A 24,106-nucleotide genomic window follows, 5' to 3' on the forward strand; every position below is an offset into this window, starting at 1 on the left:
TTCTTCTTCTTCTTCTTCCTCCTCCTCCTCCTCCTCTTTTGCCTCCTCTTCTGCCTCTGCCTCCTCCTCCTCCTTTCCTTCTCCTTGTCTCTGAAAACCTCACTTCCTTTTAGCACTGAAGACGTTACCTATTTGGGTCATGAAACGTCTGCAGAAAACCCACCAATCTCAGAGAGCATCGCAGTTCTTGATTTTTCAAGTAATGCAGAAACAGTTCAGAGTTAGATTTCCATGATATTCAGCCACTGCCCTTGTACTTTTCAAGCATACTGTAACTTAGTCCTTACTCACTCTGTTTCCCCTTCCTGCTCTGGTTTTGGTAGCTTTGAGTAAAAAGGTTCCCACTCTCCCATCAAATGTTGACTACATGAACCTATCCAACAGATACTGGTTAAATATTGTGTGTGAAGGTTCAACATCCAGACACTTCTTCAGCAGCACTGACACATAGTGGTATTGTAAGGACCCATCTCAGCTAACCACCCAAGAAATAGGCATTGTTTCAAAACAACCCTGGGTTACTGCAGCCGGTGGCAGACTCTTCTCAACCATGGGAAGAAATAGCTATGGACTTTATAGTAGACCTACCTGAAAGTAGAGGAAATACTGTCATATGGACTGTGATAGACCTGTTCTCAAAACAGGCTCATTTCATCGCCTGCAAAGGATTCCCATCTGCCCAACAACTGACTAAATTGTTCCTGAAACATATCTACCGGCTGCATGGCGTCCCTAAACGAGTAATTTCGGACAGGGGGATGCAGTTCACAGCGAAGTTTTGGAGGAGTTTTCTTGAATTAATTGGATCATCTCAAGGCTTATCATCTGCTTTTCATCCAGCCACCAACGGTGCTGCAGAATCCGCTAACAAAATGGTGGAGCAATACCTCAGATGCTACGTTTCCTACCAACAGACAAACTGGATTGACCTCTTCCCCTTCGCAGAGGTGGCGTACAATAATTCTGTTCACAGTAGTACCGGCTACACGCCTTTCAGAGTAGGAAAGGAAACTTTTATTAGGGGTCAGTGACGGTAGGGAAGTCCAGGAGAGATCTGGGGAAAATCCCGCTCAAACGGTATAGTTAAAGCAGCAACATTCCTCCTCTCACCAAAGTCATAATGGGCACTTGAAATCCAGCCAATCCACAGGTGGCAACGATGTGCGGGCAACTGGCACAGTTGGCGCGCATCTCAAGGTCTTCTCCAGTTTCGTTTCTCTGTAACCGTCTCCCTGATAAGGGAGACACATTCCTTTCTCAAGTGGAGAGAGGCGGGAGAAGAAAAGCAGAACGTGAAAGTTATCCCAAGTGAAAGCAAATATCCCCCCTCCCCCCAGCAGAGTGGCAGGCCCCCAAAACAAAAGTACAAGAGTATATATATGCAAGGAAAACCATAAGGATTTGGGGACCTGACAGGTATCTTGATAGTGATCAGCAGAGGAATTTGATTTACTTGGTATTTGCCTCAGTTGCTAACTTCATTGTGTCTTCTCCAGGCCTACTCTTGGTTTCCAGTTTCCGTTCGGTTGCTTCTTTCCATTGCTTTCTTTTCTGTTCCAGCTGTACCTACTTACTAGTTGATTTTCTTAAGTATCAGTCTTGCTGTGCAGGTTCTGAGGGGTTGCTTGATAAAAAAAATAATACAGGAAATCAAAAGTTGCTTTCAAGCTATACGTTTTTATTCAACTGAACAAAGACGGGCTCCTCTAAAAGAGAGAAAACCCCAAATGTCAGAAAATCCCTATTTTTATACTTTTTTGATTACATAAGCAATCCACCCAGCAAAGCTGACACACATAAGATAAAGACTTTACCCTGTAAGGCTGGCACCACTGTAAGTAAGAAGGGAGAAAGCAGAAGTAGCTAAAAATGTTCTCTTTTGGGTGTTTCCCGAAAGACATCCTACGTTCCCGGGTGGGTTAGGACATTGGGTGTTTTCCTTGCTATCCTTTCATGACCCTGCATCCATGACTCTGCAAGTGCCCAAAGACAGCAGGGCCATCTGCCCATGTTCACAATTGATACTTCCTGTGCTGTCCCCTAATTCCAGGTCAACAGTCTTAGTTTGATTCTGTATCTTCTTATTTTCAGACCCAGCTCATGTACAAATGGGTGGAGCCCAAGATCTGCCAGGAGGACGTCTCTGAAGCGGTGAAGCTACCTCCTTCGGGAGAAAGGAAGGAATGTCCGCCTTGCAACCCTGGTTTTTACAACAATGGATCATCTTTCTGCGCTCCTTGTCCACCAGGGATGTTCACTGATGGAACTCAAGGTATGAGAAACTGACCGGGATGGAAACTCTGGATTAGCAATAGAAGCCTTCGCTTTTGTTTGCAGTTTTGTTGATGGTACCCACGCGTCCTCAACTCTATGAACTCAAAACTATGATATACAACATGGATCTTGAAAGGTTTTGTATCTCTTAAACCAGGCACTTATTACCATCTTTGGTGGACACGCTCCAAAGCCAAAAGATTCTGGTCAAGAATACCCATATGGTTAGAGAAAATGACTAAAAAACATATAGATTTTTAGCCAGAATTACTTTTGTTAGGCATAATTGTAGGAAGCTATGAGAAAGAGAGTATATATCTAATATTACATGTATTAACTGCAGCGAGAATTGTATTCGCTCAACATTGGAAAAATGAAGATTTACCAACGGAGGAAGAGTTAATTAAAAAAATTTTTAGATCATGCAGAAATGGGTAGATTGACATTGAAAATGAAAGAGAAAGAAGATTCAGTATACTTTAGAACCGTGGTGGCAAACTTATGGCACACGTGCCACAGGTGGCACACAGAGCCCTCTATGTGGGCACGCGCACCGTCGCCCCAGTCCTAGGCCTTCAGCTGGGTTTTATAAAACCTTTTCGCTTTAGGCCTTCATCGCCGTGTACAAAAAAAAAAGGTTCAATCAATCAATTTCAACTTCTCGCGAAAAAAAAGATCTCTCAAAGTTGGAATTGATTGATTGAACTTTTTAGTCCTACCCAGTCTGCCGTTACCACCAAAGCCACGCCCACCCAATGGGCCAAGCCCACCCAATTGATCACACCCACCCAATGGGCCACGCTCACCCAGCACCCAGCAATATATAAGTGGGTTTTGGGTTGCAGTTTGGGCACTCGGTCTCTAAAAGGTTCGCCATCACTGTTTTAGAACATGGGATACCTTTTATCAATGGCTAGAAAAACGAGAGAAAGGAATTTAACATGTATTAGTAAGTTAAATGTTGGAACCCAGACAATATGTTGCTGATAAAATATTAAGCATTTGTGACTATAAAAAATTAATAAAAATATATATGAAGGAAAGATTTTGTATCTCTTAAAAACAGGAAAATCTTTTAATCAGAGGCAAAACAGACAGGAAACTAGACTAGATGAACTAAGTCTACTTTCTTGTAAGGCTACATTAACAGAATTTTGCAAGTCTGAAGATACAGGCTTCTTGCTACCACTTTTAAGTGATTGATTCATTGGGGTGGGTCCTTCTTAAGTGTCTTTCTCTGGCCCTTAAGCACTGGAGGCTTTAGAATCAACTTCCTTTAGATCATCTAAGGCGGAATAACATAGGGTGGTTTCTGATCCAGTGTGTCTACTTTGGTTTGAGTCATGAAGCGTCTGCAAGATCACCACCACGCTCAGAGAGCACTAAGCACTCCACAGTTCTTGATTTTTCAAGTAATGCACAAACAGTTCAGAGTTTGGCTTCCATGACGTTTAGCCACTGCAGTTGTACTTAACAAGGTCTTCACGCAAGGGAAACATCATGCCTTCTGGGATGAAGAATGCTGTGGTAACTGAAAGGTAGCTGGCCTGAATAACCCAAGCAGGATCATCCATGAAGGTCTGTGTCAAGATGCCCTCACAGCCACGTGATCTGTGTGGCTCGTGTGAAAAAGGACAGAGCTTTGATTGCCTGGTTGTGATCACCATCTTGGAAATTTTTGATTATCTCTCTAGGGAGATGTTTGCCCCCAAGTGTATACAGATTAGATTTTTATGGTGTCTAATTAAAAATCAAGGGTGTTTTTTTTTTTAAACTATCTTAATTCTTATCTCCTACTTTAGATTGCAAGGCCTGTCCTGCTGGCACTGAACCAGTGCTTGGACTGGAATATAAGTGGTGGAATGTTCTGCCTCTCAACATGAAGACTTCTTGCTTCAATGTGGGGAATTCAAAATGTGATGGGATGAATGGTGAGCTGGTCTTTTTCATTACATTTCCCATCTCTACCGTACTGTTTCTTCAGATCCCGTAAGAAATGTTGGGTGAGCAAGGATCAAATTAAGCACGGGGTTGCACACCACGTTCAGAACTTGGCCTGTGCTTTTGTCTTAACAGGAGATACAATTTAGCTGTTCTCATAGATTGGAGATGGTTTTCTCCTGAGGTTTAACCTTCACCCAAGGTTCAGCTATGTGATTAGGACAGACATGTCAAACACAAGGCCCGGGGGCCAGATGCGGCCCGCAAAATGGTTTCATGTGGCCCACGAAGCCATCCTGGAAACAGTGAGGGAACGGCCCCCGCTGCCTTGGCCCTGGCCCAGGCTGGCCAGGAGCCAATGTACAATTTTGTGGTGGCCATCTATGCTGAAACAATTCAGTCTTAGCTCCACAAGGCCATCTGGAAACAACGAGGAAACAGCCCCTGCCACATTGGCCCCGCCCCCTGGGTGCATGCTGGGGAGGTGTCACCCTTTGTGAGGAATGAAGAAATGGACCATGCCTTGGCGCTTGCCCTGGTCCCATCCCCTTCTGCCAGAGACCCTCAGATCTGCCCCACTCCTACCCAGGCCCCCACAGGCCCCCTTGACACGAACGATGTAGAGCTGGCCATGCCCACCCAGTAGGCCGCACCCACTCCATCCACGCCTATCCAGTAGGCCGCACCCAACGTGGCCACACCCACCCGGACCCCCGAGGGCAACCGCAATGCTGATGCGGCCCTCAATGAAATTGAGTTTGACACCCCTGGAGTAGGAAAAGCACGTTCAACTGAGAGCAAAGAAAGAACTTCCTTCTAAGGGACTTAGCAGTCCCTGGCAGAGGAGAACATTACATCTAAGATGCAGCCATTGTTTTTAAGGTGGAGAAACGGGCCCGCTATTCTTCTCGGAGTCTTCAAGGTCCCATTTCTTCTCTTAAAAATCAGCAACAATTCCCACAAGCTGACTACACCCATTCTGGTGGCTCACTGCATCTTCAAGTTGTCTTCTATGGCCCTTTTGATGACCAGAAGCTTAGAGATGGCCTCTGCTTGGACTTCTGACAAGTGGGATCACTTGCATGATCAGCAATTCCTCTTCATAACCATTTGTCAATGTTCATCGAAGGCTACCATGGCAACCTGTAGTTTCTGTACCTACGGGCAAGGGATGTGTGTGTGTGTTTGTGTAAACGAAAGTGATTGGATTTAGGGAAGATGCTGGATCTCGATTTGTTTAAAGGTTCAAAATTACGTATGATCTTAGATGGGATTTTCCTTTTTCAGGCTGGGAAGTTGCTGGTGACCACATCCAGAGCGGGGCAGGAGGCACAGACAACGATTATCTCATTGTGAACCTCCACATACCAGGATTTAAGTAAGGAACAGTATAATTTCTGTTGGGTGTGGGAAGGGGTTTATGCTCCAATCCTTTAGTGCACTCTAAGATGAAACCGGTCAAACGTGGATGTGATGCAGTGGGCACGCTTGTTACAATCTGCTTTGTTTGTGGTTTAAGAAGCATAATTTCTTTATATATATATATATAAAGAAGAATGGCTATGTGATTTGGATCTGGCTAGTCCAGGGGTAGGCAACCTTGGCTAGTCTAAGGAAAAGAAGAAATAGGGGAGACATGATAGCAGTATTCCAGTATTTGAGGGACTGCCACAAAGAAGAGGGGGTCACATTATTCTCCAAAGCACCAGAGGGAAGGACGAGAAACATTGTTTGGAAACTGACCAAAGAGAGAAGCAACCTGGAATTAAGGAGAAACTTCATGACAGTGAGGACAATCAACCAGTGGAACCGCTTACCCCCAGAAATCGTGGGTGCTCCATCACTGGAGATTTTTAAGAAGAGACTCAACATCCACCTGTCTGAGATGGTATAGGTTCTCCTGCTCAAGCAGGGGACTGGACTAGAAGACCTCCAAGACCCCTTCCAGCTCTATTCTCTCTCTCTATATATATATCAGTGATGGCAAACCTTTTAGAGACTGAGTGCCCAAAAACGGGCCCTGCGCCCACTCTACCCCCTGTCCCGTGCCCGCTCTGCCACCCATCCCCCACCCTGCCTGCCCACAGGACCACTCACCACCTCCAGGGCCCACCGCAGATTGCCCAGGCAGCCCAGCAGCACTATGGCAGCCACACCTCTGTCTCGCCCTGCAGCATCAACTGCATGATGGAGTGTGAGGACAGAGTCTTGTCTACGCTGCCTGGTTGCCTTGTCCTTGGCTGCGCTGCTCCGTGTGGGCCACGCTCAAGGGCGACTCTCCTTCCGGGGGGCTGATGGAGGGGAGGGGGTCGCAGGGGGAGGCAAGGCTGGGGCAACGGCACATGTGCCCACAGAGAGGGCTCCGAGTGCCGCCTCTGGCACCCGTGCCATAGGTTCGCCACCACTGCTATATATATATATATATTAGTTTATAATATAAAATACAGAAATCCAAAAGAAAATAGTAGGAACATAAGAGAGGAAGAAGGGAAGGGAAAAGTGTAGGGAAAAGGGGAAAAAAGAAAGAAAAGACATTGACTTCCTACTCCCTTTGGTGCAGTAGAATAAGATAATAGCCTCAAACCTCAACTTTATACTTTTACATAGTAGTGTGAACTAGCCGTTTCTACAACAAGAAACGTATCAAAGTTTCATTTTCCTCTCTCCTACCTCAAGCATAATGTCCAGAAGCGGTTTCCAAGTAGAAACAAAAGTAATTGTGCTTTTTTTTTGTTTAATAAGAAGTACAATTTCTGAAGATGAACCTTGATAAAGAACAAATAACATGCATACATACATACATACATGCTGTATGTGACAATATACAGTAATTAGCAGTTCATCGAAGGCACCAAACCAGTCCCTGTAGCAAGGCTGTCCAACCTTGGCAACTTTTAAGACTTGTAGACTTCATCAGGATCTTTTGACATACATGAGTTCTACCTTAACTTTAGGAAGAGGTAATAAAAAAATCTTTATCAGTTAAGTCAAAAGAAAAATCAGTAAAATGGAACAATAATAGCCTGCACGAGGCTGAGGATGCTCCACATTTTTTTTCTTAACGAGAAATCCGTTATTGAGTTTCGGAAGAGCGATGTCGCGAATAGCGAGACGGGTTTTCGTTTCTTTGAAATCAAATTGCAAGTTGTTTTGAAATGATATTGATTTGGAGCATCTGGTAACTCCTTCTCTTCTGCTCCGTTGAACAGGCCTCCCACATCAGTCACGGGAGCGATGGGCTCAGAACTTGGACGGATCACTTTTGTGTTTGAGACCATCTGCTCTGCAGACTGCGTGCTGTACTTCATGGTGGTAAGTGAGGATCCACTGAGGTCAGCTGTGGGTGGCATTTCTCCAAGTCGTTCTTATTCCTGAGCAGGAACCTTCTGGAGTGGCAGAAGAGAGAACTTCACCATTTCTGACCTCAGCCCTCAGTTCTAGATAAGCAACTTTGACAGCCCTTCTTAAAAGAGAAATTACTGGTATTCAAATTTATTCATGTAGAGTGGTTGAAGTGATATTGTGATTGAGCCCAACCACCATCCTGCAAGCTGAAGTATATTCCTCTTCAGAGCTGTTCCATTGCTTCTCATCCTTGCCATCTTCAACTCCCAGAATCCCCAGCGAGGAACCTTCTGGGTGGGAAATTCTGAAAGTTGAAGTCCTCATATCTGCAATTTGCCTGGGTTTGGCCTTCATTGATCTTAACAGGTGGGCAGTGAAGTCCAAGGAGAAAGTGGTCCATTAGTTCTCCACCATGGATGACTTGGCTTGTTTTATTGCATGGTGAAGTTTATATTTGTGATGTTCTTCACTTCTGGAGTATCAGTGCTTCAGTTTTTCTACTAACATGGCTGTCTACTAACATACCTAGTTTTCTACTAACATACCTAGTTGCCATACCTCAGTTTTTCTAGTTTATAGAGAAAATGTCTCAAGATTTAAATAACTTGAGGTGACTGAATATGTAATAGATTTAGCAGCTTCATGTGCCAATACACTTGTTTCTTGTAGCTTTCCAAAGGATAAAGTCTCACAAGCAACTTAAATGCTTTTTGTACAATATGCTTGCCGAGAATATCCTTATTAAGCTTGTGTGTGCATGTGTGTGTGTGTGTGTGTGATTGAGTGAGCCTGTTTGATTACTTTCACCATAACCCCAGAAGGGTAATAAACCTGGTTAATTTAGTAAGCCAGTTAAGTATGTTCTGGGAATGCAGACCATTATATATATTATCTTACAGAGGAAAGAAGATGTAGGACAGTGATGGCGAACCTTTTGGAGACTGAGTGCCCAAACTGCAACCCAAAACCCACTTATGCATCGTCGGGTGCCGGGTGGGTGTGGCCCATTGGGTGGGTGTGGCCCATTGGGTGGGCGTGGGTGAAGTGGTAATGGCAGACTGGGTGGGACTAAAAAGTTCAATCAATCAATTCCAACTTTGCAAGATCTTTTTTTTTTCCCGCGAGAAGTTGAAATTGACTGATTGATTGAACCTTTTTTTTTGCGCACGGCGGAGGCCTAAAGCGAAAAGGATTGATAAAACCCAGCTGAAGGCCTAGGACTGGGGCGACGGCGTGCGTGCCCACAGAGAGGGCTCTGAGTGCTGCCTCTGGCACCCGTGCCATAGGTTCGCCACCACTGATGTAGGAGATGACCAGGCTGAGATGGAGGGAGGGGTCAAGCATGTCATCAGTCTCAAATCCCTTCGTGCCCATAAACGATCTTAAGTCCAGGCTGCCTTCAGTTCCATTAACTCTTATCTCCCGCTAATTTCCCTTGGCCGTTAGTAGTTCAGATTCCTGTAGAAAGCTTAAGTTTGTAATAAACCTTTATATTCATTTGAACTGCCTGGATTTCCTGATTTTTCTGCGCTTGATAGAAGATTTGAGTAAAGGTTTCTTTTCCTTGGAACAGGCAGAGTCTTCCATTTCACTCAGTCAACATTATCTAACAACCTCAATTCTGCTACCTAACACGTGCTTTCTTAATGTTTTTTGTTGAATGGTTTTCAGGACATCAATAAGAAGAGCACAAACGTGGTGGAATCATGGAGTGGCGCTAAGGGCAAGCAGTCGTACGCTCATATCATTTCCAAGAACGCTTCCTTTACGTTCACCTGGGCTTTCCAAAGAACCAATCAAGGCCAAGATGTAAGTCTTACAATCATTTCAGTGAAAATAAAGACTTTTTTTTTTAAAAAAGCTATGAAACAAACTTTTGTTTACAGTTTTCAAAGACTTAGCAAATTCCTCATCCCTACGTAGTTGGAGTGGTACAATTATAAGTAGTCCTGGGTTAACAGTGGCAAGCTTGACTTGGATTTCCATTGCTAAGTGGTATGTGGATCGCAGTCATGTGACCATGGGAACTTGGAGGACCAGTTGTAAGTACCAGTCATTTAGCACCATTGTAGGTTCGAACATGATTTTCCCAGTTGCAATGTATGGCTGTGAAAGTTGGACCATAAGAAAGGCTGAGCGCCAAAGAATTGAGGCCTTTGAACTATGGTGCTGGAGAAGACTCCTGCGAGTCCCCTGGACTGCAAGGTGTTCAAACCGGTCAGTCCTAGAGAAGATCAACCCTGACTGCTCCTTAGAAGGCCAGATCCTGAAGTTGAAACTCAAATACTTTGGCCACCTAATGAGAAGGAAGGACTCACTGGAGAAGAGCCTAATGCTGGGAAAGACTGAGGGCAATAGAAGAAGGGGATGACAGAGAATGAGGTGGCTGGATGGAGTCACTGAAGCAGTAGGCGGGAGCTTAAATGGACTCCAGAAGATGGTAGAGGACAGGAAGGCCTGGAGGAACGTTGTCCATGGGGTCGCGATGGGTCGGACATGACTTCGCAACTAACAACAACAACAACAAGGTTCGAACAAACAGTCGTTGAATAAGTGATCATTAAGGGGGAACCACTTGTAATAGCGTTACATAGGGGAAGCTGCAAGGCATAGAGTAAAATGTTAAGATGGCAGCCATGGCGTTACAGTCAAAGTCTGTCCCCTTATTACTCACTTCGAATGCTCAGTCACAGCTGTTACTATGCCGATCCACTTCCCTGCAGTTACTCCTGGTGTTACGCTGCTACCTGCAAAAAGAATTGGTGGCTTGTTCAAAACAAACTATACAACTCTTCTTTCAGTTGCAATCTCCAGGTTTCTGCAGTCATTTCATTTCACAAGACGTGTGTGGGATACAGTAACCTGCAGTTATATTGGCAATATCCCTTTTCCTCAGAAAATTTGATCTGCGAGCATTTTGACAGTTACAATCCAGGTAGCTGAAATCTTATTAGCTGCTTCCTTGCCAAGCCGTGCGAGTTCAAGCAATCAGTTCAGGGAGCTTCATTGCTTATAAATATATTGTACTTATTACATTTGAATATTGCCATTCGCGCAGCAATCTGTTGGCCTAAGCTTCGCTGAAGGTTAAGTGATGCCAGCTGTATTTTAATATTTTGAAATGTGCTGCTGAAATCCATCGTAATTTAAATATACTTAAAGTGTAAGTGGCTAAAGAATAAATATGTAGGCTGAATGTCTCCTAGACGCTCTTTCCCATTTCTTATAGAATAATTCATCCTTTGTGCACATTCAGGATGTTTCAAAATATGACTCCAAAACAAACTAGAAATCCTGAGCTACAGTTTTTTTTTTTTAATAAGGTTGGTTTTGATAAGCTTGGCAGATAAAAAGTCAAGTCAGGTTTGTCAAGGAGATAATCTAGAAAACCCAGGATTGTGGACTAGGCCTGGAAAGTTGAAAAATATTCTAGAAGAAGGATCATATCAAAAAAGTTTGACTTGAAGAGTACAGAGAAGAGCAACAAAGATGATTAGGGGACTGGAGGATAAAACATATAATGAACGGTTAATGGAATTGGGTATATCCAGTTTAATGAAGAGAAGGACGAGGGGTGACGTGATAGAAGTGTTCCAATATCTCAGGGGTTGCCACAAAGAAGAGGGAGTCAAGCTATTCTCCAAGGCGCCTGAAGGCAGGACAAGAAGCAACGGATGGAAACTCATCAAGGAGAGAAGCAACCTAGAACTGAGGAGAAACTTCCTGACAGTTAGAACAATTAATCAGTGGAACAACCTGCCTCCAGAAATCAGCCAAACACAGGAGAGCATAAGGATTTCCTCCTCCTCCTCCTCCTCCTCCTCCTCCTCCTCCTCCTCCTCCTCCTCCTCCTCACAGAGCACCAAGGACCTCATAGTTGTCCTCTTCCTCCTCCTTCTCCATTCTCCACGCTGCAAACCCCACTCCCTTCTAACACTGATGATGTAACCTAGTTGGGTAATGAAACATCTGCAAGAAAACCACCGAGCTCAGAGAGCACCCAGGACCCCACAGTGCAACCGCAAGCTACAAATATTACTCTTCTATTGGTAATTACTGAAGTAGGGGTGTTTGCGAGTGGCTCTCTATTTATCTGAGTGTAGCATTTCTTAGATGATGATGATGATGATGATGATGATGATGATGATGACAATAGATAAGATAGAAAAGTGATATATTTAATGGATCCTAGTGGTAGCCACTTTGTTCTTTTTTGGGGGACTGTTTCTTTCAGAACAGGAAGCTGATCAACGATGTGGCCAAGATCTACTCGATCACTGTGAGCAATGCAGTTGACGGAGTGGCTTCCTCCTGCCGGGCCTGTGCGATTGGTCTAGAACCGTCCGGCTCCTCCTGCATCCCATGCCCTGTTGGGCACTACATAGAGAAGGAAACCAACCAGTGCCAAGAATGTCCTCCCAATACGTACCTCTCTATCCATCAAGCCTTTGGAGAAGAAGCCTGTGTCCCTTGTGGGCCTGGGAGCCAAAGCACCAAGGTAAAGTTGTTGTTGTTGTTAGTGGTGAAGTCATGTCCGACTCATTGTGACCCCATGGACAACGTTCTTCCAGGCCTTCCTGTCCTCTACCATCATCTGGAGTCCATTGAAGCTCACGCCTACTGCTTCAGTGACTCCATCCAGCCACCTCATTCTCTGTCGTCCCCTTCTTCTATTGCCCTCCATCTTTCCCAGCATTAGGGTCCTCTCCAGTGAGTCCTTCCTTCTCATTAGGTGGCCAAAGTACTTGAGTTTCAACTTCAGGATCTGGCCTTCTAAAGAGCAGTCGGGGTTGATCTCCTCTAGGACTGACCGGTTTGATCGCCTTGCAGTCCAGGGGACTCGCCGGAGTCTTCTCCAGCACCAGAGTTCAAAGGCCTCCATTCTTTGGCGCTCAGCATCAAAAACATTGGGCTTTGGAAATAAACATGACTACAAAGGATTAGATCAATGGCTTGTCTAGACCTGGATGTGTCCACTTCTTATCCATCACAAAGTCTCCCTGAGCGTTCTCTAAACATACTAGTTCCCTTGGCCGTTCCTCATACAGTTTAGTCTTTAGACCCTTATCCTCTTTGTTGCTTTCCTCTGCACTCTTTGTAGAATTGCAGCATCTTTCTGTGTGTGTCATGGTCATGAGAACTGGATGCAATATTCCAAGTGTGGCCTCCTTAATGCAATATAGCAGTGAGGGCGAACCTTTTAGAGACCGAGTGCCCAAACCACAAACCACAATCCAAAACCCACTTATTTTTCGCAAAGTGCCAGGGCCGCATCAGCATCACGCTGCCCTCGGGGGGGGCATGGGGGCGTGGCCCACTGGATGGTCATGGCTGCGGTTGTCACTGCAGACTGTCGGGGGTGGCTGGGGTGGGCATGGCCACCTTGATGTTGCTCATGGGGGGACAGCTGTGGGGGCCGGACAGGGTTGGGGGTCTCTGGCGGGTGGGGCGGTGGGCAGGAGGCCCAGCATAGATGGGAGGGAGGCACGCAATCCTAGCTGGGGCTGGGGGGCCATGGCGCCGATGGGGATCCGGCTTTCCCTGCTCGGGGTGGCCTTTGGCTTGCTGGGTGTGGGCGTGCTCTACCACCTCTACTTGAGCTTGCTAGCTGGCCGATTCGCCTCCTTTGTGCTGGGTGGGGCTGCTGCTCTGGGCAGAGGTGGTGGGCTAATGGACCTGCGCAAGCTGCTGGCAGCGGTGGCGCGTGTGCCCACAGAGAGGGCTCTGAGTGCCGTCTCTGGCACACGTGCCATAGGTTCACCACCACTGCAATATAGAGTGACATTATCACTTCCCATGACCTTGATACCATCCCTAGGAATGTGTTGGCTTTTTGGGCGGCTGTGGCAGACAACTTGAGTTAAGCAGTGGTAAATGATAGCAGGCAGATAAACCAGTACACTTTTCTAGAGACTAGAGGTGAGCTACCATCTTTTTCTTTTCTTGTGAAAGCTTTACCTGGTCATGCCAGAAGCTTTCAAGAACTCATTCGTCCCTCTTAAATGATTAAAGGCCTGGAGACGAAAACATATGAAGAACGGTTGCAGGAATTGGGTACGTCTAGTTTAATAATAATGATAAAAAGAAATAGGGGTGACATGATAGCAGGGTTCCAGTATCTAAAAGGCTACTAGAAAGAAGAGAGGGTCAATTTATTTTCCAAAGCACCTGAAGGCAGGACAAGAAACAATGGATGGAAACTAACCAAGGAGAGAAGCAACCTGGAATTAAGGAGAAACTTCCTGACAGTGGGGACAATTAACCAGTGGAACGGCTTGCCTCCAGAAGTTGTGGGTGCTCCATCACTTGAGGTTTTTAAGAAGAGACTGGGCAGCCACTTGTCTGAAATGGTATAGGGTCTCCTGCTTGAGCAGGGGGTTGGACTAGAAGACCTCCAAGGTCCCTTCCAGCTCTATTCTGATTGATTGATTGATTGATTGATTGTCTTACTGCAAAGGACATGGAGATGATAGTGGTCCCTTCTTTGGTCAACATCAAAATACAGAACTTTCATATATTACTGAACTACATTTCCCAGTAGACCCAGCCTCAGCATGATGAATGAGAAGGAAGGAAGGCTAGAAGTTATAGCTTATGAATGTCTCTGAAGCTGTTGGCAATCTCTTTTCTGATCTACCCCATTGTAATGATTATTTGTGTGGTTTGTTTCCTCCAAAGATTAGTTTGGAACTTGATTTCCTTTATCTTACCTACGGCTGCTTACTTCTGTTTTGTGTTCTTTTCTCAGGACCATTCTGCCTGCTATAATGACTGCATGTTCTCCTATGTCAGGAACAATCAAAGTCTGATTTACGATTTTAGTCGTTTGAGCAGAGTGGGCTCATTAATGAACGGACCAAGCTTTACTGCAAGAGGCACAAAATTCTTCCATTTCTTCAATATCAGCCTGTGTGGATCCCAAGTAAGTGTCTGCCTTTCTAAGACCAGAGCTACTTTATCTCTTGCATGCTAAATACGAGGCAATTTTGTCTGGTCAGACCTAGGAGGTGGGCCTTCTCTGTTGTGTCTGCCCTTTGTAATGATCTCCCCTCTGTTAATTCAACAGGCCTGACCCTTTTAGCATTTAGGAGAAATGCTAAAAAATGTTAAAAAAATGTTTTAAAAAACCTAGTTTTCCCCTTGGCAGTTGAACCTGAATAACAGATAAGCCAGTTTTGGGAAGGTGGAACATGGGTTTGAAGGATGCCACTTGTATGCTGTCGTTATGTTGATTTTGGTTTGTTTCTTACCATGCCATTCATTTAATCCCCAATGCCTGGAATCACGGTCATGCAATTTCGGTAGCCCTATAAATCCAAACAAACAGATATATAAATAAAATTTGTCATCTTATTGGTATTTGCAGTCGATTGGAGAATGGAAATGATATAAGGACTAATTGATTCTTGACCCTGTTAATAAGATGTATGCTATCAGATCCAGGTAGATTTGGGATGCAAAAACCAGACAATTACAGACAAATCTAATTCTCTGCTACCATATGGTGGTTCTGGTTTTCCTTCCTTCCTTCCTTCCTTCCTTCCTTCCTTCCTTCCTTCCTTCCTTCCTTCCTTCCTTCCTTCCTTCCTTCCTTCCTTCCTTCCTTCTATCCATCTATCATCTCTCCATCAATCATCTACATATCTATTATCATCTCCTCCCTCCCTCCCTCCCTCCCTCTTTCTTTCTTTCTTTCTTTCTTTCTTTCTTTCTTTCTTTCTTTCTTTCTTTCTTTCTTTCTTTCTTTCTTTCTCCCTCCCAATCTATTCGTTTCACTGTCAATTCATTAAAGTAGCCACATCATTAATATGGCTATTAAAACAGCTGCATCTTTGTTGTCTTGAAACCTGAGAAAAGAATGGCTTGCTATGTAGCCATTTTTAATTAGAGTTTTGAGATTGGCATTGCATAAAATCTTTGCAAATATTGTTGATGATGTTGAAAATATGGCCCCTTTTCTGGAAGACATTCAGATTGAACAAGATCTGCTGTGGTCCATAAGGGGGACATTCCATTCACAAAACGATTTCTTTTATTATCTGAGATCAGTCATAAAACTGATCTAGAAGCATTGTTTCCTGTTTGATTGGTCCCATTTGCACCATCCCATGGCAATATCGGAAATTTTATAGCTCTCTCCTGCTATTTTTATTCACTTTGTGATCGTTTATTGCACTAGATGGCACCCACTGCCTTCTAGTTATTTGGGAGAAAACTAATACGGCCAGAATCTATTAAGAAATAGTGCACAATATCTATATTCTCAGATGAGATCTCTTGAGGGTTTGACTACTTTCATTTCTTTAAATTATTTTTTGATGCTCAATGATATTCTGAAAAGTGGCCCATCAGCGCCCACTGTAGGAGCACTTGATGGAAAAATGGTACCAAAATAATTAAGGAAGCAACAGCATCAAATCACATTTGAAAAAAAAAAAAGGTAAATATTGGTGCAACATGTTCTTGGATAACAGCTGGAATCACTCATCATTTTCAGTGTGAAAATCAAATTGGAGGAATATACCATAGTACCCCGTTCTGTTTGTTGCATTTGTTGCACAGTGGCAGGCCACTCCCACATATTTAAAAGTTATACAAAACCTGGCATTATTTGTGCAATAGGAAGAATACATCCATTTATATGCAAGGCTCGTAAGGTTTATAACTGGCTTGCAGATACACACTGTGGATGTTCCATACTGAAGTACACCAAGCGTTTTTCTGTTGCTATTTGTTAAAGTTGCTGTTTCTATTCTTTTCTCGTTCTTCTAAATCACTGTTAAGTGGCCGTATCATTATCTAAACGCCAAATTACACCTCATTGTGCTGTGCAAGAAAGCAACATGATTCCTAGCTTGCATGCTCTTTCTTTCTTTCTTTCTTTCTTTCTTTCTTTCTTTCTTTCTTTCTTTCTTTCTTTCTTTCTTTCTTTCTTTCTTTCTTTCTTTTTTTCTTTCTTTCTTTCTTTCTTTCTTTCTTTCTTTCTTTCTTTCTTTCTTTCTTTCTTTCTTTCTTTCTTTCTCCCTCCCAATCTATTCGTCTCACTGTCAATTCATTAAAGTAGCCACATCATTAATATGGCTATTAAAACAGCTGCATCTTTGTTGTCTTGAAACCTGAGAAAAGAATGGCTTGCTATGTAGCCATTTTTAATTAGAGTTTTGAGATTGGCATTGCATAAAATCTTTGCAAATATTGTTGATGATGTTGAAAATATGGAAGACATTCAGATTGAACAAGATCTGCTGTGGTCCATAAGGGGGACATTCCATTCACAAAATGATTTCTTTTATTATCTGAGATCAATCATAAAACTGATCTAGAAGCATTGTTTCCTGTTTGATTGGTCCCATTTGCACCATCCCATGGCAATATCGGAAATTTTATAGCTCTCTCCTGCTATTTTTATTCACTTTGTGATCGTTTATTGCACTAGATGGCACCCACTGCCTTCTAGTTATTTGGGAGAAAATTAATACGGCCAGAATCTATTAAGAAATATCTATATTCTCAGATGAGATCTCTTGAGGGTTTGACTACTTTCATTTCTTTAAATTATTTTTTGATGCTCAATGATATTCTGAAAAGTGGCCCATCAGCGCCCACTGTAGGAGCACTTGATGGAAAAATGGCACCAAAATAATTAAGGAAGCAACAGCATCAAATCACATTTGAAAAAAAAAGGTGAATATTGGTGCAAAGGGTTCTTGGAGAACAGCTGGAATCACTCATCATTTTCAGTGTGAAAATCAAATTGGAGGAATATACCATAGTACCCCGTTCTGTTTGTTGCATTTGTTGCACAGTGGCAGGCCACTCCCACATATTTAAAAGTTATACAAAACCTGGCATTATTTGTGCAATAGGAAGAATACATCCATTTATATGCAAGGCTCGTAAGGTTTATACTGTAACTGGCGTGCAGATACACACTGTGGATGTTCCATACTGAAGTACACCAAGCGTTTTTCTGTTGCTATTTGTTAAAGTTGCTGTTTCTATTCTTTTCTCGTTCTTCTAAATCATTGTTAAGTGGCCGTATCATTATCTAAACGCCAAATTACACCTCATTGTGCTGTGCAAGAAAGCAACATGATTCCTAGCTTGCATGCTCTTTCTTTCTTTCTTTCTTTCTTTCTTTCTTTCTTTCTTTCTTTCTTTCTTTCTTTCTTTCTTTCTTTCTCTCTCTCTCTCTTTCCTTCCTTCCTTCCTTCCCTTCCCTTTCTTTTCTTTTTCCTGTCTTCCTTCCTTCCTTCCTTCCTTCCTTCCTTTTTTCCCTTCCTTCCTTCCCTTTCTTTCTTTCTTTCTTTCTTTCTTTCTTTCTTTTTTTCTTTCTTTCCTCCCTTCCCTTCCCTTTCCTTTTCTTTTCTTCCTTCTTTCCCTTCCTTCCTCCCTCCCTCTTCTTTCTTTCTTTCTTTCTTTCTTTCTTTCTTTCTTTCTTTCTTTCTTTCTTTCTTTCTTCCTTNCCTCCCTCCCTCCCTCCCTCCCTCTTTTCTTTTTTCTTTTCTTTTCTTTTCCTTTCTCTCTCTCCCCTCCCATCTCTCTCTCACTTTTTCATTCTCTTCAAAAGAATCACAATGTTCCCTTCGCAGCTGCACAGCTCCATTTTTGCGGACAGGTTCCTGAATTTGTCGGCAAGTTAGCATGAAATTGTAGAAAGATCTGACTCTGGTTTGACATATGTGAAGAAATTTGCCATGGAAGCCACTCACACACACACACACACACACACACACACACACACACACACACACACACACACAAACACACAGACAAATCCTTTTTTTGTTTTCCATTTTAACTTCCCCAGGGAGAAAAGAGAGCCATTTGCGCGGACAATATAACGGATATCACCCTGAAGGATATGGTGTCCGAGTCAGAAGACTATTCCAATGTGGTGAGGGCGTTTGTCTGCCAGTCGACCATCATCCCTCCGGACAGCAAAGGCTTCCGCGCTGCTTTGGCCCTTCAGTCTAACAGCCTGGCTGACGTGTTCCTTGGTAATCTTTGGCTTGTTGCGATGCACAAATGAATAGCAATAAAGCAGCTGAGACAGAAGGAAGTGTGATGTCATGGACCTCACCCAACAGAACTGGGATTTGCAGAAATGTGACGATTTGCGATGGGCAATTTCTGCAAGTCTAAAGACACGTATGGGGGGATGTCTGTATCCTCTAACGAGGGCATTGAGAGAGGAGAATATTTAATAATAATAATAATAATAATAATAATAATAATAATAATAATAATAATAATAATAATAATAATAATAATAATAATATTGGAAGGGCCCTTGGAGGTTATCTAGTCCAACCCCCTGCTCAGGCAGGAAACCCTATACCATTTCAGGGTTTAATTATGGGGTCCTTGGTGCTCTCTGCGCTTGGCAGATGTTTCATGTAGGTAACCTCATCAGTGCTAGAAGGGAGGGAGGGAGGGAGGGAGGAGGAAGAGGAGGAGGAGGAGGAAGAAGAAAAGGACTGGGGTCCTTGGTGCTCTCTGAGCTGGGTTGTTTTCTTGCAGATGTTTCATGACCCAACTAGGTAACATCACCAGTACTAGTAGGGAGTGGGGTTTCCTCTCATTTTAGAATAGAATATAAACTAGATTATAAAATGTCCACTAGAATATTAAATGAGAGCAAACCCCGCTTCCTACTAGCACTGATGATGTTACCTAGGTTGGTAATGAAACTTCTCCAAGAAAATAACCAAGCTCAGAGAGCCCCAAGGACCCCTCAAGGTTAGTTCTGATAGACCCTGACCTCAGGACATCAACCTTGACTAACATAGGAGCTATGGCATGGTGACAGATGTTTTCTGTCAGGACCAAGAGAGAGCAAAGCCTTCCTTGACTTACATATGGGTATAATGATCTTAGGAGGAGCTAAACTATCAAATTTCCTAATATTTGAAAGGGAGACTATTAAGAAATCCCAGAATGTAGGCTAAATTTCACTCCTGGAGGAGGGCACTGGGAGATCTTCTGCTTATTATTGCCAAGAAAATTACTTAAAGATGTCTATATAATCAGCAGAAATTGAGATTGATTTGTGGTATTCATCTCAATATTTCCATTCCATTTTTCCCCTCAAAAAGAATACAGTAATAGTTATAAATACATACAGAAAATAAATAAATATTTGAAGAGTAGGTGGATTGCATTTCTTGGATCTGGAAGCCTTATCTCAGATTCTCACTCTAGGATCAAATCCTGCTTCCCCATTCCTCATGGCCCCCACAGTAGATCCAAGACATACTATTGAGATTTAATATTACCTGCAGAGTAGATTTCCTGGTTGGAGCTTCAAGTTCTTGAGACGTTCCTCAAGTCTGGAGATAGCCCAAGATAACATGCTGGATAGCAGTTTTGGTAATAGTATCTTTTGGAAAATGAGAATAGTCTCCTGTTAACTGATATTTTTTTTTATATAGGAGTATCTACAAATAATATCTCTGTTTGATCGACCAACTGATTTTAATGGATTACTGTGTTAGTACTTAAAATCAGTGGTCACATCATCATCCATTCTCAGTTCAGGGGCTCTAATGACCTGGAGGAAGTCTAACAACTTGCAATTTTAGTATATGTATAAGAAAACTGTGCTTATTGTTAGAAGAAAAACCATCTTTTAAGAATTGGGGGTGATTTTTTTTTTAGTTTTCTGTACTTAATTGCTAACAAATTAGACTCCAAATTACTTTTAAAAGAAAGCTTCCTTTATCCATATGCCTCCATGGCTCAAGGGAGTATCATTCCAGATTCATGCAGGGAAGCTTTAGAGCTTAATGGGTTTAACTGAGTAGCATTCATAAGTGTCTCCATTTCTTTGAGTCAAAAAATCTACGACTTGTTCACAAAAATATCGCTCAGAGCCTTAACTGAGTTGAATTTCTTTCTTGGTGATTTATATTCATGTCCCTTTTCTTGGCAAGGATATACAAGTAGTTTGTCTCCACTTATTCCGGGATGTTTTTCAATTTCCACGCTAGTCTAAATGTGTGCGTACATTTAATTCTTCCACACAGTTTTGGTTTTTTTTTTTTTTATAAGAAACTAGAAAATATATCAGTTTGGCCTTAGACCAGTGATGGCAAACCTTTTAGAGACCGAGTGCCCAAAAACTGGCTCCGCCCCCATTCCACCCCTGCCCCGCCCCCGCTCTACCCCCACCCCGCCTTCCCACAGGGCCACTCACCGCCTCCAGGGCCTGCCGTAGATCGCCCAGGCAGTCCAGCAGCGCCATGGCGGCCACGCCCTCTGCCCGCGCCCCGCAGCATCAACTGTGCGTGATGGGGTGTGAGGGCAGAGTCTTGTCTACACTGCCTGACTGCCATGTCCTTGGTTGTGCTGCTCCGTGTGGGCCACGCTCGGGGGCGACTCTCCTTCAGGGGGGCTGCTGGTGAGGGGGTCGTGGGGGAGGCAAGGCTGGGGCAACGGCACGTGTGCCCACAGAGAGGGCTCCGAGTGCCGCCTCTGGCACCCGTGCCATAGGTTTGCCACCACTGCCTTAGACCAATTGCATTGTAACCAATCAAATCTGCCTGGTGACATTTTGTGGGAGATATAGTTTTCTTCCCAACCACCTGTAAATTCTTTCAGAAATGGTTTTCTTTTCTTCTTTGCAGGAGCAACTGTTGAAACTACACTAGGAAATGTTAACATTAAGCCAGAAGTGTTTGAGAAATCTAAAACAAAGCTACCCGATGTTCATTTCTATTACAAGTGAGTAGGAGAGCAAATGGCTCAATTCTTCGTACTCCTTTGCTATCTGCAGAGGGAAAGCAAAAATCCAGGAGAAGCTTACTTTGTCATCGAGGACCAAATTAAACAGTCAGGAGACACCATAATTTATTTTGATTGTGGATGTTATAACACTCCTCTAATATCACGCTTCCTTCCCCCCCCCCCTTTTGCTACATTCTGTTTGTCCTTTTTCTGTAGGATTCAGTTGTTCTTCCCGGTCAACCAATTTTATTCTTGCTCTTCCCATTCTGAATTTCTGCAAAATGATTGGGGAAATAAAGTCTCTCATGGCACAACTGAAAGACATTCTGCTCCTTACCCAGGCTGTTGCTCTGTCTCTCTTTCTCCTCTCCCTCTCTCTCTCTCTCTTTCCTCTCTGTCCCTCTCTCCGATCTTCTGCTCACCTGGCAAGCTAGCTTCAAGCTGTTCTCCAACAAGCTCAGGGGTAGGCAACCTCGGCTCTTTTACGACTCATGGACTTTAACTCCCAGAATTCCTGAGTCAGCATAGCTGGGCTAGCTAGCTCTCTCCTGCCCTTCCTGCTTCCTGCAGAGACGCAGCAAAGGGAGGAGCCCCGCCCAATAAGCTTTTCAGCTTGTGGGAGAACACCGTGAGTCCACTCTCTTTTTCACACACACACACACACACACAGAGAGAGAGAGAGAGAGAGAGAGAGAGAGAGAGGGAGAGAGGGGAAGGGAAGCGCAAGTGCCTCTCTCTGTCTCTGTCTCTCTCTGCAAATGGCAGAGGAGGTTGGGAGCCGCAGGGGAAGGCTCAAAGAGCCACATGCAGCTCCGGAGCCGCAGGTTGCCGACCTGTGCTCTAGCTGAATATTCTGGGACATAATAAAGGAGAATATTTGCAGCTCAGGGTTAAACTGTGGGCTCCTTGGTGCTCTCTGTGCTTGGTTATTTTCTTGCAGATGTTTCATGACCCAACTAGGTAACCTCATCAGTGCTAGAAGGGGAGGAGTTTGTGGAGTAGAGGAGGAAGAGGAGGAGGACTGTGGCTCCTTGATCTCTGAACTTGTGGTTTTCCTGCAAATGTTTTGTGAACCAACTAGGTAACATTATGCAGCACTGAGGGTGTTACCTAGTTTAGGTAATGAAACATCTGCAAGAAAACAGCCAGGATCAGAGAGCACCAAGGACCCCCTCATTCTGGAAGTCAACAAGCCAGATTCTCTTAATGACCATGCAATTCCCTTAACTACTGTCTTGCTTAGCAATGGGAATTCTGGTTTAAATTTTGGTCGTAAGTCAAAGTCTCCCTGCAGTGGACAAATAGGGGAACATTAGACTGAAGGAATTACACTCTTCAGCCTTCTCCCATCGTCCCACTCCCAAGTTTTCAGAAATATTTATCATTAAATATGTATTCATCTGTGTTGCCGAGTCTCAAATAACTTGGAAGTTAAGCAGGGTTAGATCTGGTCAGTCCCTTAATGGGAATGTAGGCTAGACTGGAAATATGTTTAGGTGTGCGTCATGTATGTGTTTCACTTTGAGAGCGGGCAACTACATTTCATTTTTTGATGTGTGCTGCTGTGCCCACAGTAAAAAAATGACAATAAAGATTATCTTATATCTTATCTTATCTTATCTTATCTTATCTTATCTATCTTATCTTATCTTATCTTATCTTATCTCATCTCATCTCATCTCATCTCATCTCATCTCATCTCATCTCATCTCATCTCATCTTACCTCACCTCACCTCACCTTACCTCACCTTATCTCACCTCACCATACCTTACCTTACCTCACCTTACCTTACCTCACCTCACCATACCTTCTCACCTCACCTCACCTTACCTCACCTTATCTCACCTCACCATACCTTATCTCACCTCACCTCACCTCACCTTACCTCACCTTATCTCACCTCACCATACCTTACCTTACCTTACCTCACCTTACCTCACCTCACCATACCTTACCTTACCTTACCTTGTTTTATCTTATCTTATCTTGCCTTATCTTGCCTTATCTCATCTCATCTCATCTCACCTTACCTTACCTTACTTTACAACAATAACAACAACAACAATAATAATAATAATAATAATAATAATAATCTGAAAGAATGCAATGGCATAAAATCCCCATACTACTACTACTAATCATAATCACAATCACAGTAACAATCACAATCACAATCAATCATAATCTGAAAGAATGCAATGGCAATACATCTCCATACTGTTGCCAATAAAACAGCTTGGATGTATTCATGAAGTCACCAGGGTAGAGCTTGACTCAAGAATATCTTTATTTTATTGCCAAGTCTCAGAGCTGCTAATAAATATGATAAAAACTGGCAATAACTTCATAAAGCGTCCAGCCGAAGCTTAATTTGCAGCTGAGACAAGAATGGGGGAAGATTCCCCCCACACACACAAAAAAATGAAGCTATGAAAACATCTGGTTTTCCAGTGCAGGAGGCAGAGAGATCTGCATCTCTCTAAATAACATCTGGATTTTTTTTCTCTTCTCATTTCTGTCCAGGTCTTCAGGAGTTTCAGCCACTTGTGAAAATGGGCGTGTGTCTGTTGTGACAATGAGGTGCAACCCCACGAAACTTGGCCAGGGAGACATTTCAGTTCCCAGGTGTGTGTTACGATGAGAAGCTCAAGAGACCTCCATCTTTCTGAATAATTTAATATCTTTCAGATTCGCGTGCAACTCTTTCAGAACGTTATTGGAAGAACCCACCTTTTATGTTTGCTTTCACCTTTTATGTTTGCTTTCACCTTCCATTTAAATGGGCCTCCTGAGCAGGCTTTCTCCACCATTTTGTG

General features: G+C 43.4%; 1 protein-coding gene across 2 annotated transcripts in view; it reads left to right on the forward strand.

Annotated features, from left to right (window-relative positions):
* KIAA1324L (KIAA1324 like) overlaps positions 1–24,106 on the forward strand; it is a 58,533-nt gene that overhangs the window by 23,828 nt on the left and 10,599 nt on the right. For both annotated transcript variants that reach the window (XM_015827697.1, XM_015827698.1), the window contains exons 7-16: positions 2,092–2,272; positions 4,077–4,205; positions 5,503–5,593; positions 7,425–7,527; positions 9,232–9,369; positions 11,795–12,058; positions 14,309–14,482; positions 18,371–18,560; positions 21,189–21,285; positions 23,814–23,915. In XM_015827697.1, coding sequence (XP_015683183.1) covers positions 2,092–2,272; positions 4,077–4,205; positions 5,503–5,593; positions 7,425–7,527; positions 9,232–9,369; positions 11,795–12,058; positions 14,309–14,482; positions 18,371–18,560; positions 21,189–21,285; positions 23,814–23,915 — 1,469 coding nt within the window. The remainder of the gene's footprint in view (positions 1–2,091; positions 2,273–4,076; positions 4,206–5,502; positions 5,594–7,424; positions 7,528–9,231; positions 9,370–11,794; positions 12,059–14,308; positions 14,483–18,370; positions 18,561–21,188; positions 21,286–23,813; positions 23,916–24,106) is intronic.

The sequence above is a fragment of the Protobothrops mucrosquamatus genome, unplaced genomic scaffold (assembly GCF_001527695.2).
Source record: "Protobothrops mucrosquamatus isolate PMUCROS unplaced genomic scaffold, P.Mucros_1.0 scaffold3881, whole genome shotgun sequence".
NCBI classification, from domain to species: Eukaryota; Metazoa; Chordata; class Lepidosauria; order Squamata; family Viperidae; genus Protobothrops; species Protobothrops mucrosquamatus.